Genomic DNA, 20,226 nt, shown 5'->3' with positions numbered 1-20,226 from the left:
CCACGAGTACATAAGATATACCAAACCGTTTCAGTGCTTGTACCAGTTGCGCCAATAAATGTGAGACAGTATGGTGATTGATGGTAGAATGCTCTTGCACTGCTTTAGGTGAAATGCAATTTGTATATGGTGATTGACTGTAGACTGTTCTTTCCTGACAAACGTAATTGTTATATCAATATCTAATAAAGCAGACCGACTGATATCGATAACTGTCAAAAATAACCAATTTATTTGTCGAAAACACACAATTTGCAACCATTTCGTGTTTGCTATTTTTATTAGCGTGACAATGGCGTCTCTCTATCCGGTCCGCGCGTTCAGTATTTATACTTGAAATGGATTAGAAATAAAGAAGAAAAAAAATCTTCGGTCCAGAAAGAAACCAGTATTGTCACTTACGAAACTTAAGATATTCAGCGGGTCCACCAGGCGCAGCAAGTCCAAGTTGCGCAGTACTTTAGGAAAAGCAGCAAATCCAGCAAGTAACAAGTCCAGGTTGCATAGTAAGTCCAGTAAGAAGAGCAAATCCAGTTAACACAGCAAGTCCAGGTTGCGCAGCGAGACCAGTTAGATGAGCAAGTGCTGTAAGCGCAGCACGTTCAGGTTGCGCAGCAAGTCCAGTAAGAGAAGCAAGTCAAATAAACGGTGCAAGTCCAGTAAGAGGAGTAAGTCCAGTCAGCGCAGCAAGTCAACGTTGCATAGCAAGTCTTGTTAGACGAGCAAGTCCAGTAAACACAGCGAGTCCAAGTTGCGCAGCAATTCCATGTTGTACATCAAGTCAAGTTAGGGGAGAACGTCCAGGTTACGCAGCAAGTCCAAATTGCGCTGCTAGTTCAGGTTATGCAACATTTCCAGGTTTTGCAGTAAGTCCAGTGTGAGGAGCAAATCCAGTAAGCACAGCAAGTCCAAGTATTGCAGCAAGTTCAAGTAATGCAGCAAGTCCTGTAAGAGGAGTAAATTCAGTAAGCGCAGCAAGTCAAAGTTGCCCAGCAATTCCATGTTGTACATCAAGTCAAGTTAGGGGAGAACGTCCAGGTTACGCAGCAAGTCCAAATTGCGCCGCTAGTTCAGGTTATGCAACATTTCCAGGTTTTGCAGTAAGTCCAGTGTGAGGAGCAAATCCAGTAAGCACAGCAAGTCCAAGTATTGCAGCAAGTTCAAGTAATGCAGCAAGTCCTGTAAGAGGAGTAAATTCAGTAAGCGCAGCAAGTCAAAGTTGCGCAGCAAGTCTAAGTAGCTCAGCAAGTACATGTTGCACAACAAACCTATGTAGTGCAGCAAGTCCAGGTTGGGCAGTAATTCTAGTGAGCACAGCAAGTATTGTAAGTGCAGCAAGTCTAAGTACCGCAGTTAATCCATGAATCACAGTTATTACGATAGTACATTGCTTGGAAGATACCTGATACCTGATATATTGTCACCTTGGTACTTAGTAAACCCAAACTTTTTGGATATATTTCTTAATTTCCTTTTTACACTTTCATTGTCTCAGCAAATAAATAACTAAAGTGTTCAGAGTTAGGACAATCTTTGCTATGCCCCTTCGCCCTAAAGATTACAAGAAGCGAAAGCAAGAAGAAACGATTAACATTGTTCTTTCGCAGTGTTTAGCATAGTATCTCCAACTGAATGGTGATATTACGAAAGTACGATAGTGCGATGTTTCATGTCGAACGTCGCTTTATTGTTTTTCATTTGCGCATAATATTATCGCACTGTATTCTCTTGGACCTGGACGAAATTCAAAAAAGAACAAAAGTTCGACCTTAACATCGTACATCATATAGTAATAGCGTACTGACATCCTTACAAATTGGCGAAATAACGAAGACCAAAAAGGAGAAAGTAAATATCCGTCTTTTCATTATATGTATTTCCAGGAGAAACAGGACATAGGTTCATACGTGCGTCGAAGTGGGTGATCCAAAATGGCCACATTTTAAGCTTGATCAAGAGTGTGAATTGTTATTTCCAAAAGTTAGGTTGGCAATTTTGTCATTTGTATCTAGTGCAACATTTTTCTATCAACAAACAACATAGCGCAGTTTGCAAGGACTTCGGGATTTTATTCGTAATTGCATTCATAATATACATGAATATAGTTTTTGTTTAAATCACGGGTGTGTGTTTTCTTCGCACTATTTTTGGCACTGAAATTTGCTTTTCTTCAATATGTCTGTTCGTCCTTCCGTTCGTCTTTTTATTTCGTGCATCTAAAACTTAATTTTAATCTAGATACATCAAACATCATAGGATTATTATTTAGTATGTAAAGTTGTTCTTGGCATTTTAATCAGCCAGACCAGAGTTATGACTCCTAATAGGTACAAACAACCTTGATTCATGAAACCATATAAGAATATAATACAGCATGTGAGTTTGTATACCCGAGGTATTTTTTGGACGTCTTTGTTAAGGCCCTTATATTCAATAACGGCCTGATAAAGAGTATTCGACCTTGAGACTTTTTAGACTTTTATTTCGAATAAGCCACTCCTACCAGTCTCTAAAATAACCTTGCAGTTTCCTTTATCTTGTGTTTCTGTTTCTCAAAGATTTTTCTTAATATTCGTACACACTCACTGCCCTGATTCCAGCCACTATTTCATTATCAAAAGGAAACAAGTATTATATGAATGTACAATGACAGGAAGTAGGGGCACCAGTATCCTACGAGTTTTAATTTCGAATTTCTTTGTCAAGTTCTAGTTTTTTGAACTAGAAATTAGTCAAGATCAGTCAGAACTATATTAGCAAATTGATGTTTCTTGTTGCTATTTCGCCCTTCGCCTTGTGAACGATGAAGAGTAGATTTGGAAACCAGCTTTGTTAATTTCAAAGCTAAAACGGGCAATAAATGAAACGAAATGAGAAATAAAAACGCAAACAGAAAAGAATGAAATTACAAATCTGAGACTCGATTTTACATTCAAACTGTAGAACCAGCTGAGGGTATTGGTAAAATAATATTGTAATGCTTAATGCACTTACTGAACTAAGTTTGTCAGTAAGCATTGTAGTATGTAATGATATCACTGTCAAGCCGTGGAGAAGACTACAAACAGTATTAAGGATTAAGTTTTTGTTTCGATGTATTAAATGTCACCAGTTTCATTTATCGACCATCCCACATGATGAAATCGTTTTCAAAGTAGTAAAGACGAGTCGTTACATATCATATTCTTAACGTGTCACCTACAATCGCTATTAAATGGAGCGTCGAATTTAAATTAAGTTCACTAAAGGTATACGAACATACCTTAACTTCTCTGTTTATATGCGAGTTGGACAGGGAACGGAAGAAAAGGAAGTTAAAATACATATTTCGGCCTGGATTTTACCTTTTCGGTCATTTCTTCACGACAAATCATTACGAATGTTTTACGTAAGTTGGGTATATCGCTTTATCAAATCAAACGAGATGATTTATTATCTTGAATCAGTTTGTAATCATTAATATAAGATAGAGCTTTACGACTTTATTGATAAATGTGCTTATTATCTTAAGAAAATATTTTATTAAGTTATTTTGTAATATTATGCTTCTCCCTAAATACAATGATATTATTCTGAACTTTTATGGTATATATTTTAAAGACATACTCTAGAATTCCCTGACATTTTTCCCGACAATGCCGTTTTCATGGGCAGGTACCTCTTTTTCAATAACGGTGACCTATGACTTTAATTGTATATTTTTGTTTCTTCGATAATTGTCCTTCGATATTCAAAGTATGAAGAAATTCTATTACTGGGAAAACTTTCGACCTTGAAATATACAGAGAATTCTAGCGTACACCTTTATGTAACAAACTCTCGCAAGGCAAACTGAAAATCTTGTTTAACAAAGCTATAGAGCGTGTTTATTTCAAGAACGACCGCTATAATACGGAAGTCAAATCGTGTCAAAGGAAAGTATTGAATCAATTATCTCGTTTTTCTTGTGCATAAGAATTCACCTGACGCCAGTAATTAGTGCGTTTTCATTTTTTATGTTATATCTGTTTCCTTAAAATACCTACATTACCGAAATATAGTGTAACTTTATTGTTTTAACTTTTACGCTTAAAAAAATTCTATTAAACGTATTTCACGGTTTTTTTTGTACTATATATTTCCATGATTTGTTTGTCATTGTTTACTGGCGAAAGAGGCTTTAATTGTCTGTTGAATGAACGAACACTTATCCAGTCTTGGATTTACCTAAACTAAAATGCAAAAATGCTGTTTTACATGTAATTTGTCTTTGATAACTTAAAGAAATACGTCGTGATTTGGTAGATCCTTTTTCTGATATGTACATCGAAGAAAGTCGATGAATATTGTTCATAGTTTTCCTGTTTTCAGTTTAAAAGATTTCTTCTAACACGTTCACAGTTGTTGTGAAATGTTTTATTTATTTAGAGTTAGGTCCATGTTTCGGAGAAAAACGTTCGAACATCATCAAGTCATAGAAAGAAAGCATTGCTTTACATGAAAATTTAACAGCGTATAAAACATTAATATAATTCTACAAAACCATTGTCAATATTTACTCATATATGTATTGAATTCCGAAAAGGGACTGCATGAAGGGGCAACACTTTTGGACAGTTCAGCGCCTTTAAAAACTCACCATTTTTAAAAAGCTGTTACATGTCTTCGTTTTGATGCACTTGCAACAACGTACCGGTGTTTAAACTTTACATAACTAGGTAAAAATCGTTTTGGACAATTATTTACATTTATTTCTTTACAAAAGGCATTCTTGTTTAAAGTGGGGACTGCTCCTTTAGAATATTTTAAGTGTCCAACTCTATTGGAAAGAACAATAAAACATGTATTGGACAGATAAGCTGTTTGTCAATATGCTGTTTGTTTACTGAACATTTCTGTTGTTTTGTGGTATACTGCTAAACCTTAATGAAACTGAAAATAAATGCTACATATTAGTACAAGACGAATCTTGATTATCCGCATGATTTCAAAAAGCGTTACAACTGTCTATTCCCTTCTGAACATACTTTTTGATACCTTGCAAAATTACATGTGTCAATGAGTGTTATCCACTGGTCGCTGTCTTAGCACTCACATTATACAGATTTTTACGATAAAGAACATGCACGCCTTAAACAAGAAGTTATCGCTTTAACTGATACTCACAAATATTTTAAACATTTGATAATCTATTAAGGTATTAGACCCGTAATAGAGTACCTCCTCTTTGAAGTGTATTCAATTCCTACCATAAACCTACTTTAACTGCAATTTTCAGGGGAGGGCGTAGGTTCAAACCCCATTGGGACCATTTTTTCCCCTATTTTCCTTTTTGCCTAGTAAGAGTTTACTTCTTTCAAAACTTATTATTGATTTATTGTACAAACGTGGAAAAATATCATTTGACACATGTCTGATTAGCGATTTCTTGCTGTTTATAGTGAATTTACCTCTGAAACAGAAGAGGTAGAGTTAGACATCTTTAAAAAGATACTGAGTTACATCCGGTAAAAGTTCTTCACTCTTGCTTTCACTCTTTAGATTACATATTGTGGTAGAAATGTAGGTAGGTTTTACTTCTGCCCCAAGGTTATTTTTGACTTTAGTGAGCAAAATTGAAAACAGAACCGCAGGCTTTTAGCTTAATATTTCAATGTTGAAGTTTAGAATTCTGTTCTATTAAATCCATTTACTTGAGGCACCCTAGAAAAATGATACTGACAGTTTTATTTTGGATTTTATAATTGCTTACCAATAGTTTGTTGTTTCTTTATCAAAATTAATGGTATAATGAATTCTCTGCAAACATTTTGGAAAGTGGCCATCACTTTGAAATTTTTCTCTACTTGAGCTTGAGGAAATACCATAAATAATACAAAATTTATAAAAAACGGCACAGTAAAAGTTGTTTAAAATTGAAACAAAGTGCGAAACACAAAAGTGCGGACAAAAGAATTGTTTTATAAAACAGTGTTATTTATTTGAGAAATAGATTTTAGGTGTGCATGGTTTTTTGTTGGCAAATAAAACACGATTTTGAGTTAAGATCGGTCGTAATCTAATCACGATAATATAATCACGGAGGCCGCCTATGAACGAAACAACGTGTTTTTTTTTGTTTTTTTTTTTGTTTTTTTGTTTTGTTTTTTTCCCACAACAAAGCAACGCGTAACTAAAATCTTTTTCCATTCTTACACGTTCGAATTACACCAGGAAGGAATACTAAGCTGGAATAAAACGCGGTTTTAAATAAGAGGGAGTAAACTGGAATAGCCAAAAGTATGTCATTTTGCGAAACGTGTTCTAATCGACAAGACAATGCACGATATAATCCTTCATTGTTTATATAAATTAAAATCTGAAAAGTGTTAGAATTATTTATTTGATATCTTTACCTAGCAAGCATTACTCAAACTCAAATGTCTACACGAAATAAGATATCTTTGCATATTAATATATATTTCACATTGGCTGCAACAACGCACTGGCTGAACATGTATTACATTCCTTGTATGTGCCAATATGCTTTACAATGTCAAATCAGATTTCAATAAAATTTCTGTTCTCTAAAGTTATATAATGATAAAAATTATCATTGCAGAGTATTTTAATCAAAGCCTGACCGTTTACACAATGAAAAAAGGTCTTACATCTCTATCTATCGTGGATCTGCACACCAAGAGAAAATCAACACGTGAAATCATCGAAGAAATTGTTTCAGCAAAGAATAGAGAAGTATAAAGACTGTTGAATTTTTCAGAAGTTTTAGTGCTTTAATTTTGTAAAGAAACTGAAATAGGTACATTATTATTACAGATGTTTTCGCTACAAATATATACCCAAATACATAAAGGTGTCCTTACTCAAATCATCAATAATTTTCAATTAAAACAAACATCATTTACTGCTTCATTTACTAATTTCTATAGTTTACATCGTTTCCAGTTAGTGAATGAAATAGCTTTCAAGAAAGGATCAATATAGTTCACAAGCTCTAAAGCGACAATAAAAATCATCAATTCATTGATTTTATGTATCCGTAATTTCTTGTTTTACTGAGTGCACTGAACTTTTATTTTTCAATGTCCCAATTACCTAATAGTATTATCAAACATTGACTAATTAGGTACAGCTTAGTGCAACAAAGGAAATTACCACGTCGACTAGATTTTTTAAACTGCAACAACAATGATATACACAATGATATACACATCAAAAAAGGTCAACAATGTACAACTGCTGTTTTATAGCATAAGCACTTTGAAAGAAATGTCTTAAGATATAATTTGCCAGTCTAGTAAAACACATATTCTGTTAACAGGCATTGTAGTATTTGTTTAAATCAATGTCCGCCGTCCGAGTAAATCGGCCATAAGGCCCAGCCGCGTCATACCCAAGACGTAAAAAATGTTACTTATAGCTTCCTCACTTGGCACTCACAACTTAGAGGATAACGCAAGAACTGGGCAGCCCGGTGTCAGTATAATGTGACTGGGTGGGGTATCATGACATGTGTCTACGGCTTGATATTTATGTGAGGCAACACTAAAAAGTCACTGCTAAAAGTAGACACTGTCGTTTATATGACAGAAAAATGTTGAAAAGGACATAAAAACCCGTACACACGCAGTTGTGTTTTTTGTGCCTTTGATGAAAGAGTATTAAGGTTGAAATATTTTAAAGACATTGCTAATATCATATTTAGCATGCATCCTCGGATCCCTTTATTTCCCAAATGAATAGTCATTTTACGATGATGTAAATATTTCCAGCTTTTACTTTATGCAATTCTTGTGCTGTCTTTCAAGTTACAATTCATGAATGTTATCTTTTATATTGTATTTGATAATTACACTTCTTCTGAATGCAAATTTTGTGAAGATTTGTATTTATTTTGGAAAGAAAAGAGAAATTCACGGTCACAATTAGAGTAAGATATTGTTTGATGTTTTGAAACATCTACCTGCGTTCGGTGTATAAGAGTTTCTACAATAAAAAATGCTTTGTGAATATTCCGACTATGTGTAGAGTTTTATAAACTTTCAAATTATTCAGATAATATTTGACTATAAAAATGTGTTATACATAAAATATTATGTAACTTTTTTTCTGCCAAGGGTGATGATGAACGGTTTTACGTATGTGATATAGGAGACATCATACAGAAGGTTCAGCTTTGGAGAACTTTATTGCCGAGAATAAAACTGTTCTACGGTAAGTAAAGCTATGTCTCGTTTTCGATTAAACAATTTTATAACTTCGAACTAAAAAGGTTACTCAGTACAATGAAACCATTAGTTGGAATGGATAGAAACTTGACACATCTGTTCGCTGTGATGTTTTGCAAGCCACGTATAGGCTCAGTAAGTCAGACTTTTGTCCCATTACACAGTTATCCTGATGCCTACACGTGATAAAATGTTTGTGTTTATTTTGTTATGTTCGCAAACACCTCTCTTACCAATTTTAAGAGTGAATTGAAATTCAACACACTTGTTCATTGTGGTGATCCGACAGCAGTGCAAATGTTCCACGGTTCTCCTGCCTTTTCATAAAGTTATGTCGCTATTTTGACTAAGCATTTTTTGATACGTATTTTTTTGTAAACAGGTATCTCAGCATCACCAGAGGGAAAGGTTCTATAGCTATTATATACGTATATAATCGTTCTAACTTTTTTTTCAAATTGAAAGTAGAAGTCTATATATAATTAAAAATGCAAGTGAATATTAATTACTTTTAAAAAAGGTATATGTAAATGGTTTTGAAATGTAAGATTGGGAGACAGCATTATTTTAACTAGGGACCATATGCCGCTTTTCATGGTATTACACACTAGTGTATCATTGAAGGATTGAAGGTTCCATGTACACCACTGCATTAACACATCTGCGAATGTCTCTAGGTTATGGTACTTTAACATGTGTAAATATTGAGTTCTGCTCAGCCATGGTGCTAGAGGGCGTGTACGGTATAACCAAATTTTGAATGGAACCTGTAGCACTATTAATGTTTAGACTATGGGTCTCTTGTTGTTCGGAAAAAGTGCAAACATATCTGATCACTTTAAAATTATATTGAAAGTCATTTCTCAATTACTTAAAACAACAACAAAAAATAGACACCAGTCAATCTTTCAAGTTTTGAAAGATTGCAAATGCAGACAGGTATCAGTTGTGTTTCAGCGGTAAAGTGTAATACTGATGAAGCATTGCTGCATGTTCTGGCAGATATGGGGGCTTCGTTTGACTGCGCAAGCAAGGTAATTATATAGCACTATAAAAAGACTTATTTTCCATTAATGTAACCAGTGTCGTTTGAAGTGCTTACAGAACAACACATTTTTACTTGAACGTGATTTACAATGGGCAGAGGACATACATAAATCTCTACTGTGCCAAGAGTCTAGTCTGAAAACATCTTTCAGAATACATATACACATTTGCTGCATAAATGTCATACCATACAACAACTGATCTTTGAATGCTATTACTGATCTTTTAAACACAGAGATATTTACGCGACAACTGGATATGATATGCAAACAAAATCACACACCTTACGAAAGTATATTAATGGCAAGCTATGACCTTCTGATGTTCGATCAAACTATAAAAAGCCATGATTACGTCAGAGAGGTTAAAGTAGACCTAATAAATACAATTATAAGAAATTAACTTTCGTTCTTGTTCATATTTAATCATATAATTCTAAAACAACTGTAGTTTCATACGACATGCGCACTTGGTGCATGGATATTGTTTTCACAGATAGTACGCCTCTTCGAGCTCTGTATAGTCGTATTTTGAGTCCTTTAGACAATTTTACACGAAACACTATTCACTAGAGTTTAACTTAAATGTTTCTGCAACTCTCAATTGCGCACCAAATGTGAGATTAACCTCTTCACTATTATGTTTTCTGCATAACAACATTTTACACTCAAGACAAAAATGTCAAGGAAATGAAAGAAATGGTCATTTTAAAACCTTATTTACAATATACCTTCTGTTCAGCGTAGGTAGAGAGACAATCATTCCGTCACTCACGTGTACAATTCTTTGTTTGTTTCAAAGCCATAAGATCTAACATGTGTCAGTGGGACGGTAAACATAACAAATGTAAAAGTAAAATATTGCTTTTCTCTTTTAAACATTTTCTACATCTTTTCCTTTAAACTTGTAATTTTCAATGCGTACTATAAAAGTATACGCCAATGAAAAGAAGCTGCACAATGTTTTGAATAAATATACATTGTTTCATAGACTCAAACTTTTGCTCATTTCGTCCAAGCGGTAACATGAAATGTATCTATAGATATTATAAATCTGCATTACGTATGACCTCTGCTTGAAGAGATTCACCAAGATGAACACGGTATTTGACATTATTATAAATACACACAAACAATTTGAGTGTCTTCATAGAAATATTTTTTATTCTTTATTAAATTAAAGATAACATTTCATTCCATGCTAACAGTTTTTAAATATCGAACAAAGAAATTCATCTTTTAACTGGCTCGTTATGAGTATAAGCGGCATGTAAATACAATGTTTTTTTCTTATTTTACCTCCGTTATATTAGAACGCTTATTGCACACCCAGTTTGTAGATGTTTCGTTATGCTCGGCCCAGGTTTGGGACGGTAATATACATTTCCACTACCGTCCATGAATAGGTTCAATCGGACCAAGTATGCAACATTTTCATTTTCGTAGTGTTCCTCTCCATATTTATATTGAACACACGTTGAATACGTACAACAAAAGGGCCAAATCGGTAATGTCTGTTGCTTTTTTGCTTAGCGTGAAAACTGTGTAGATGCTAGAAATCTCACTGTGCATGTGTAACCTGCGCATAATTCAGGACGCACGGAACATCAGAAACATTCCCAGTAATTTCTATTGGGGTAGGCTACTTTTTATGAGATAACTTAGGAACGACCCGCCAGAGCTCGAAATAATGTAAATCCGTTTAAACTATTTCCATAGAGCAGGTGCGCGCGACGTTCGCGCCTACCCTTGTAATATTGGTCTTTATTATTTTAGGAAGAGATTGAAGCAGTTTTAAAGCTTGGCGTATCTCCAACTCGTATTGTGTACGCACACCCATGCAAGCCTATTTCGAGTTTATTTTTTGTGAAAAGACGAGAAGTGTCTTTGATGACATTTGACACTGTAAATGAACTACACAAAGTAAAAGTGTCTTACGCATCAGCAAGGTAGATTTATCCTTTAATTAACTGGTACAAACCAAAACAAAGTACGTAGTTTAACATTTTAAGTGCAGTAAACAAGTTAGAAAATTACTTTATAACGAGATTATTGTCACAAACCTTTTCATTCAAGCATTAAGCATTCAAGCACTTTCGTATTAAAGAGGATGCAAATGTCGTATTTCAGTACGTGTACGCCTATGTGTAGTATATTCCGCCAACATTAAATGGCCCATATTGGATGTACGCACGTATTGCTTTTTGTTGGGTTTAACGTCGCACCGACACAATTACAGGTCTTACGGCGAATTTCCAGCTTTGATGGTGGAGGAAGACCCTAGGTGCCCCTCATTATTCCATCACGGGCGGGCAGCTGGGTACAACCACCGACGTTCTGTAAGCCAGCTGGATGGCTTCCTCACATGAGGAATTCAACGCCCTGAGTGAGGATCGAAACCAACATCTTTGAATGGCAAGTGATTCGAAGTCAGATACTTTAACCACTCGGCCACGGAGGCCCTCGAGGTACGTATTTAATGTAAAGGTTGGGGTTAGGTTTAACATAGGTTTAATAGTGTACTTCCAACGCGAGCGTACACACAATGCGGAAGAATTAATGCCGACCTAGTATATTACAACTTTCGCAAAATATTAATAAATTAACACTTTAAAACTTTTGAACTAGGATTTACAAGTGTATTTCAATGTGTACGGCTACATTGTATGAATAACATGTAATTGTCTGATGAATTGCAACCTTCTTTATATTCCATCACGGGCGGGCAGCTGGGTACAACAACCGACCTTCTGTAAGCCAGCTGGACGGCTTTCTCACATGAGGAATTCAACGCCCTGAGTGAGGATCGAAACCAACATCTTTGAATGGCAAGTGATTCGAAGTCAGATGCTTTAACCACTCGGCCACGGAGGCCCTCGAAGTACATATTTAATGTAAAGGTTAGGGTTAGGTTTAACATAGCGTCAAGTTACCTATGCTCGGCCAGTCCAGTGCTCGGCCACCTAATATTCTTTATTGTTTATCAAAAATAGGACTTCAAACCCTTGCTTTTAGTGTTTGTTTATTTTTCGATGTAAGGACGCCAATTCAAAATGGGGTCAAATCTGTTTCGGCCAGGCGCTTGTTTTTTCTATAGCAGACGAAACCGGTCAATAGTGACAGCTATCATTTTGCGTTTTCTGAGTTGAGTTAAGATCACCGCAATCTATGGTAAAAACGTTCATCTGTATATTTTCTTACATAAATATATACAAAAATATATATTCTATTGAATTATATACAGAATATACTATATTTTATGTTTTTTTACTGCAAAAATTTGCTTCTATCGGCAACACCATCGGTGTTATCAGTGTAGATAATAGACCGCACCGCACTAGCCCCCCAACGTTAATGAGTTAAATTATTTGTTATTCATTTAAATTCTAATATATAAACTTTTTTATTGTATTAGAGTTAATTGCTGCTGCATTTGTTGTTACCTGATCTGTTTCATTGTTTTAGTTTGACTGAAAGAAAAATGTACTAATCGAAATACATGTAGGTTTAATATGTGTATTTACCTATTTCAAAATATTGAAATATTATTGTTTTACTCATAATTTTTTCTAGAAACATGTTTAATAACATAAAAATATAATAAAATCAAAGCACATACCTTTCACAACCGCTATAAATGGGTGGTCGAGCATTGGTTCGTATCTGGTGAAATTAGTGGTGTTTGACCTTAGTTGCACCGCACTTATTTTACTCCGAAATCTGTGATCAATCAGGCGCTTGATCACTTGACCTATTTTCTACAATGGTGTACTGTTTAAAAAACGATTCTGATCGAAACTGAACAACTTCAGTAAAACAATATTAGCAATAATGTAATGAAAATGGCCGAGCATTGGTAACTTGACTCTAGGTTTAATAGTGTACTTCCAACGCGAGCGTACACACAATGCGGAAGAATTAATGCCGACCTAGTATATTCCAACTTTCGCAAAATAATAATAAATTAACACTTTAAAACTTTTGAACTAGGATTTACAAGTGTATTTCAATGTGTACGGCTACATTGTATGAATAACATGTAATTGTCTGATGAATTGCAGCCTTCTTAATATTCCCAGCATTGTAGCTTTAAGAGCATATCTTCATTTGTCCATCTGTGTATCATTGTTGTAGATAGTAATGTTTCTTTATTATCAGAAGTAAAACATACCTAATGAACATTACCGTTTTCAATCGTAGACGGATTCTATTTGCGCAACCTGTATTGATGAATAAGTCTGAACTGCTTTATAGATGAATAGTACACTGACTGTTAAACCGTGTAGAAGTTGCAGCTGAAGACGCTCATATTGTATTTTAATATAGCTGAATCATTATATGTAAGGTTGCTCCTACGAATACTCCCAGAGCAAGAATTTGATGCAAGATTTAAGTTTGAAGGTAGATATGGCTGCTCTGTCACAGAGGCTCCGAAAATTCTTCAGTCGGCCAAAGATCTTAATCTTAACGTCGTTGGTGTATGGTAATTGTAGACTTCAACTTTTTTAACATTTACATTCTATTATTTTAATTACACATCATTTTTGTATTCTATATTCTGATACGTATGAAAAAAAGAGAAAAAGATTAAACATTGGGTTATTTTAGAAATTATTTATTTATCAAGTAATTTTGATTTGCTGCATATAATTGTATACAGCCTTCCTAAAATTTATGCTGTCTGTTCAAACGTTTGTTGATTTAAATTCAGTTTACAACATCATACTGTTTATTGACTTTTAATATTGTAGCTTTCACGTTGGAAGTGACATACGGAATCCCGAAGCTTTTATTTCCATTCTGCAACAATCGAGAACGGTTTTTGACATTGCCCGAACGATTGGATTTAACATGAAAATACTAGATATTGGAGGGGGATTTCCAGGACAAAAGAACACCGTCAGACGCTTTAAAGAGGTCAGTGAAATCATTTTCTGTTCCAAACTTACAAATATCTATACAAAGCAACGGAATTATGTAACAATAATCATACAAAATGTTTGACTACTTATTTATTATCATTAGTAACCTATTTAGCAAATGTGTGTAAATGTTTTAGTATTTTGAAACAATTTTGAGTACGGTAAAATCTTAAAATCAGACTCGATAAACACAATAGAAGGTGTTAACCAATGCCATGTAAACCTGACTTAAGAATACAGAGGATCAGTTATCATTTCTAGAAACGTTAAACAGAACAAGGAATATAATTGTTTGACAATGTGTATGATTAATGATAACAGAAAAGTTATTTCAACAGTGTCTTTAAACAAGATTTTCATTTCCTGTATTTTCATCTCGTAGAGTTATCTTTTACTTCCGTGAATCATACAGGTTATTTTCACTCAGTCTACTTAATCTATTTACCTTGACAAAGGAAAACACGTCAGACTAGTGTTTTAGAACGTTCTTTATTACAAAGCAGAGCTGAAGATTATCTTGATCGCAATCAGCTTTATGTATTTTTGTAGAACGTGCATGAATTGCAAAATAAAGGTCACTATTTCAACAACATCTAGCACAAAATAACCACCAAGGAATACAATCTTCTTTGGTAAAGAACTTCTAAGACATTGCACATTGTACATGTTGTGATGCTATTGTTTTATCATTTGTTAATAATACGACTGAAAATAAAGTAATAAAACTGTCCTTGTTGCAACTGGTTTTAAATGTAAATAATGTCGCAGTGATGGCCTTTCCGAGGCTAATGGGAATTTTGACTTGAGTCACCTACTTGCTACAGGCATCATCATTTCAAGTGTAATGAATGCAACAAATACTGGCGTTCACAAACAGGTTCAAATCTGAAGATGACTGTGATCTTGCCTCTCCAGGTAGTCAACCCCAAAATCAATAGGGTTTTAGCTCCTGACTATAAGAAACTTAACAGTTGTAAGCTGTAAAGTTCTAACATTATTATCAGGAACCATTTTCGGTTTAAAGATTCCAATGACCTTGACCTGTTATTAATTCCAAAAACATTATGGTTCATATGTTGACCAACAGTAGGCACACTCAGGCGGTAGTTTTAAAGTGTTAATTGTTTTCAACCTTTAGGTCAAGTTGACCCTGATCTCTGACCTACTGACATAAAAAAATTAAACGTGGCATCTTAATGAGGTTTAAAGTCAGTACGTTAATGGGCTCTTTAATTAGACACTGTTTTCAGACCCGATATCATTGTGACCTGGATCTTTGATAAACTGACATTCAAACGATTACAGATTCAGTGTTATCAAGTGGAACCATTTTCAAACTCGATATAAATGCGACATTGAACTGTAATATTCCAAATCCAAAATGATATGTGTCATTCTCATCGCCAGGTAATATCCCTAACTATAAGACAATTGTATGCAAAAGCCTTTTCAAGCTATTCAACAGAAACTATTTTCTGATCTTAGTCATTTTTTTCCTCTGGCCCTCATAACAAGTCAGTTATTGACCTCAGGCAATCAGCGTCATAAGTATGACCACTGTAGACATTCTCATTCTGTAGTTATTGATTGAAACCAAAGGGTACCGACAAAAATGCATCAGAGAGACAGACAGACAGACAGACAGACATGCGGTAGACAGACTGACAAACAAACCGACCAGCTGACCGACCGACAGATCGGCCGACATTGAACAAAACAATATACACCCTGTTCTCCGAAGAGGTTTTCATAACAGCAAAATTGGTATCAATGTAATGTTTACCAACCTTGTCACTGCAATGCAGGCTTTAGGAAAAAATTGGAATACGATTTGTATGTTCAAGTTCAAGAATTTATCTACGTTCGTTGATAAGCATATAATGTCCTCATACATTCAACATAATATTTGATCAATTTTGACATGCTCACGTCATTTTTTGCAGATCACTGAAGTCATTAACAAAACATTGCTTGATTTATTCCCACCAGAAGAAAACTTAGAGATAATTGCTGAACCCGGTCGATATATTGTAGCTTCGGCGTTCACATTAGTTGCAAATATCATTGGCAAACGATGCTATAAAAAACCTGCAGATGTAGATAGAGATGGTAATGTACTAAATATTTATAGCGAAAATTATATATGCAATTAAGAATGTTTTTGATTAGAATAAGTATCTTAAAAGTATTTTGCATCAACTATATATGATACTTACGAATTATAATGAATTCTTAAGCTGAAGTGCAAAAGTTCCAAAGCGGACGTTTACCGATTTCAAAAAAGACCGGTTTCTCACAAGACCGGTGTAATCACTCTATCCCTCTGGTCAGACTGCTATTTATACTTTATATTAAAAGAATATTGTTGAAACCAATGCTAGATATACGCATGCATTAATAGCATAGCTCTGTTCCTGTATATGGTAGTAACACTAGGCAGCGTATGGGTGTCTTATCAGCAACGGTTCTACTCGTGGTTTGATACGAACTCTATGTATATGTGTTATAGGTTCCAAGCTTGTAGAAAGGTATGAAAAAGATAGAAGGAAATATGACGACTTATTTTCTGAATGATAGTATATTTGGGAACTTCTTAATTGGTCGGTTGTACAGGCCTGGATCTCTGATACATAGCCCTAACGTTATAAAGGTAAGGTTCCAAACACATAAAGACTGATACGATATTAATTATATTTTCTAAATTCCATTAATACAGGGAAAGATTTAAAAAATTTAAATAGATGCATTTTATACCAAAAAGTAGATTTGACAATTTTCTCTAACCCTTCTTAGAGACTTAATTTGGGGGTTTAAGGTAGCCTTTAACATTTAATTGAGAAATGACGGGGGAACATCAATATTTTTAATCATTGATTAAATGATAGGATAAATACTGCCGGGAAGCTGTTACTTTCCTTGTATATTATGTGTTCATTAGTCCGCGTTACTGCTGTTTTGAGGGTAAATTTTGACAATAAATAAGCAGCAGGGACTTGATACTTGGCTAATTGTGAAAAAAGATCATTACATGGATACATAATTTTATTTGGCCAATTGTTCGAAACATAGGTAAATCTACAACTGATTACTTGCTGCATTGCAGAACTTTTATTGCAGTCGAAAGTATTTTTTCCTTAGAGGCCAATTGTGATAATTGACCAGAGGACAAATAAGTTAAATTCGTCGACGGAACCAAAAATCAAAAACACACCGTACTCCTTTTTCATATGAAATGATTTGAAAACTCCAATTTAATTAATTTCTAAATACTGCTTGTTTCAAACTTGCAACGCCATCTTAAGAGAACTGCAAGTGTCTGCTGTCGAACAAAAGTGTCTGACATGTTGCTTACAACTGTCTGATTTACACTTAGTTCTTAATTTGACCACAAACGGTCTTAATGTTTCACTGGGTTTAATGTTGATCAAATGAAAATAGCTATCGTGTGTTTGATTACTTTATGCAAGATTTCATGTGCACATATTATTCGTACACATTCATACATGCACTGATAGAAGGCGACAGACTGGATTGTTACGTCCTTGGAACGTTGCTTTTTACTATCTGAAATATATGCTTGATTTTTTTTCATTAGCATTAACAAATTGCTTTTAATTACCTTTTGCCAGTCTAAAGCAGACCAGGTTTACCATGAGAGTAAATTGTTAGGGTCTACACTTGTTCCCGGAGATTGCATAAACCGATCAGTAATGTTACCCGAACTTGATGTCGGTGATTGGCTTTACTACGAGGACATGGGTGCTTACACTCTAAGTATGGCTACAATATTTAACGGACTGGACGCAACTGCAATAAAATACCATTGCTTGGAAGAGTTGTGGTTTGTAGTGTTATTAACTTCACATTGAGACTTAATTTAAATGGATTGTATCATGTTACAGAAACAACCCAAAGCTCGATACCCAAATGTACTTTCTTAATCTACTGTGAAATCATTAATATTCGTGGGGGACTAATTTTCGTGTATTTCGTGGTCGAGCCAATCCATGAAATTTAATCCCAACGAACCAAGTAAAATTCACTTTCATTTTATGTTCAAAAGTTGAAATCCACGAATTCATATCCCCACGAAATTGCTGTTTTGACCAAAACCACGAAATTTCATGCCCACGACATTAAATGATTTTACAGTATTTTGCCAGATATACCAAAATTAAGATTGATTTTTGCTTATATAGTTATCTGTTGGCTAAATAGTTCACTGAATGTACTAATATGTAAGTAAATTTACCGCTTTTCATTTTCGTAATAGTGAGGAGCTGTTTGACCTTAAACCTTGACATTACCTTAAACAATCGTCTTTTAAAATTCAAAAGCAGCAAGCAATATGACATTTAAGTTACTGAGCGAAAACCGCTGTCAGTCTTGTAACCAATGAGTCCTTGGCCTTTAACCTACCAGAGCCATCTACTAACCACAGACTTTGAAAACCGTAGGCCATATCATTTTAACCATCGGTAACCGTTTTAGTCCCGAGATCAATGCGACCTTGATCTTTTGTTTTGTAGTTCGATAACTGTAAGTAAAAGTGATATATAATTATTGAACGAAACTGATTTAGTCCCAATGTCACTATGACCTCGGCCTATGGCCTTCTAATCCCAAGAACAATACTGAACGTAGGCAATCATTCAGTGAAGTCTGAATCTTGTAAAACCAAGCATTATGTAGTCATTTATATAAAACAAATGGTGTACCAATAGAAAGAACGACAACAGACCAGTAATGAGCAAAACAATGTACCTCTCGTCTTCGGAGGGGGCATAGATATGATTCTTTAATACCAAACGAAATTGATCATAAAACATATAGATATCTATTAGGACATACAATGTATAATATATCGTTCACCACTGGTACAATTCAAATGCTATTTTAAAATATGCATAATGCATGTGACAGTAACCTTTCTTGGTATGTGTCGAATTTTACATTCTGGACAAAGTTAAGCAAGTTTCTAATCATATATGGATAGACATCGCTTTAAGTAAAGTCAATATATTTCTTGACAGTACTTTTTCTAGATGTGTCTGCTCGCTTAATAAAAGGGTACTTTTTTAGTTTTCATAAGTACTGGTACATTTATTTTCCTTGTACAGTTTTACCTTGATTTCCTTATTGCTAAACTCATATCTATTATACACTGAATTACCTTCCTTTGTCTAACAGTTGTCTTTGGTTTTGTGTATGAACGTCAGACTAAGTTCAAATATTAGCTATTCTTTATTTGTGATTCGGCTCTTTAGTTAGTATTTATCCAGTGGTTTCGTATGTTTTCAATGGCATTGTACATTTAAATCATGCATCTAACTTATTAAATGTTATGCATTAGGTGATATTTCTTGGCATGCACCCCTCTAAAGATAAAGGAGTTAATAATGCATTTAGCATGCCACTTTACAGTCAAGTTGATAGATATTGCATGCAACAATTGTAACTATTTTTGTTGTATTCCGTTTTAAATATATGGTCAATAAGGAAGACAGTTTTTGTATGTATTGTTATATATTTTGACCATATGCTGTTGTCCTGAACCTTTATATTCAAAATGTTTCAATTTAAACACACAACGTATGAAATTACCGAAGTCACAATTCTAATGGGTTGTTACTTATCATTTTAAAGAGAGAATAAACTCACAGAGTATGTAGGTAAACATTTACCATTCCATTTTATAAAACTTAAATCAGTTTGTCCATTAAAATGCACTTTTTGTCTAGCTTATAAGATATTCTGTAAACATTTTCGGAAAGTTGTATTAAAGGGGATTTCATGGTAGTGTGATCTACTTTACTTGAATTTAATGGCTGAAGCCAGTCTAAAGACAGAACAATGTTGTACGATTATTTTCTATTCTTCTTTTATCGTAGGTACCAAGTGTATCCGGATTGCAAGTCGGACGAAAAGTCGATCAAATGATTCACACAGTGAACACACCAATTACATATATATCCGTGGGTGATAAGAATTATTTTCTTTCGTTATTTATATTGTAATCATTGAAGTAATTTTGTTACCAATACAATTTCA

The 20,226-nt window shown here is 34.4% G+C and overlaps 2 protein-coding genes across 2 annotated transcripts in view; both read left to right on the top strand.

Annotated features, from left to right (window-relative positions):
* The first annotated feature begins 3,173 nt into the window (after window positions 1-3,173).
* Window positions 3,174-20,221, top strand: LOC123526648 (ornithine decarboxylase-like). Its single transcript, XM_053522997.1, has 10 exons — window positions 3,174-3,388; window positions 6,581-6,714; window positions 8,097-9,241; window positions 11,030-11,202; window positions 13,599-13,736; window positions 14,005-14,170; window positions 16,119-16,284; window positions 16,685-16,825; window positions 17,805-18,016; window positions 20,067-20,221. Exons 3-8 carry the CDS (start codon window positions 9,137-9,139, stop codon window positions 16,747-16,749), a joined length of 813 nt encoding a protein of 270 aa, XP_053378972.1. The 5' UTR covers window positions 3,174-3,388; window positions 6,581-6,714; window positions 8,097-9,136; the 3' UTR covers window positions 16,750-16,825; window positions 17,805-18,016; window positions 20,067-20,221.
* Window positions 17,886-20,226, top strand: part of LOC128548128 (probable ornithine decarboxylase) — a 32,081-nt gene continuing 29,740 nt past the window's right edge. The window contains exon 1 of the mRNA XM_053522527.1: window positions 17,886-18,016. Coding sequence (XP_053378502.1) covers window positions 17,886-18,016 — 131 coding nt within the window. The remainder of the gene's footprint in view (window positions 18,017-20,226) is intronic.

This window comes from Mercenaria mercenaria, chromosome 14 (genome assembly GCF_021730395.1).
Source record: "Mercenaria mercenaria strain notata chromosome 14, MADL_Memer_1, whole genome shotgun sequence".
In the NCBI taxonomy this organism is placed as follows: domain Eukaryota; kingdom Metazoa; phylum Mollusca; class Bivalvia; order Venerida; family Veneridae; genus Mercenaria; species Mercenaria mercenaria.
The sequence above is the reverse complement of the archived record's forward strand: the minus strand, read 5'-3'. Positions and strand labels throughout refer to the sequence as shown.

Coding starts and splice junctions, on each gene's coding strand:
- LOC123526648 (XM_053522997.1), top strand. CDS start 9,137: ATGCAGACAGGTATCAGTTGTGTTTCAGCGGTAAAGTGTAATACTGAT. Junction 9,242..11,029: donor CGTTTGACTGCGCAAGCAAG/GTAATTATATAG, acceptor TTATTATTTTAG/GAAGAGATTGAAGCAGTTTT. Junction 11,203..13,598: donor GTGTCTTACGCATCAGCAAG/GTAGATTTATCC, acceptor ATTATATGTAAG/GTTGCTCCTACGAATACTCC.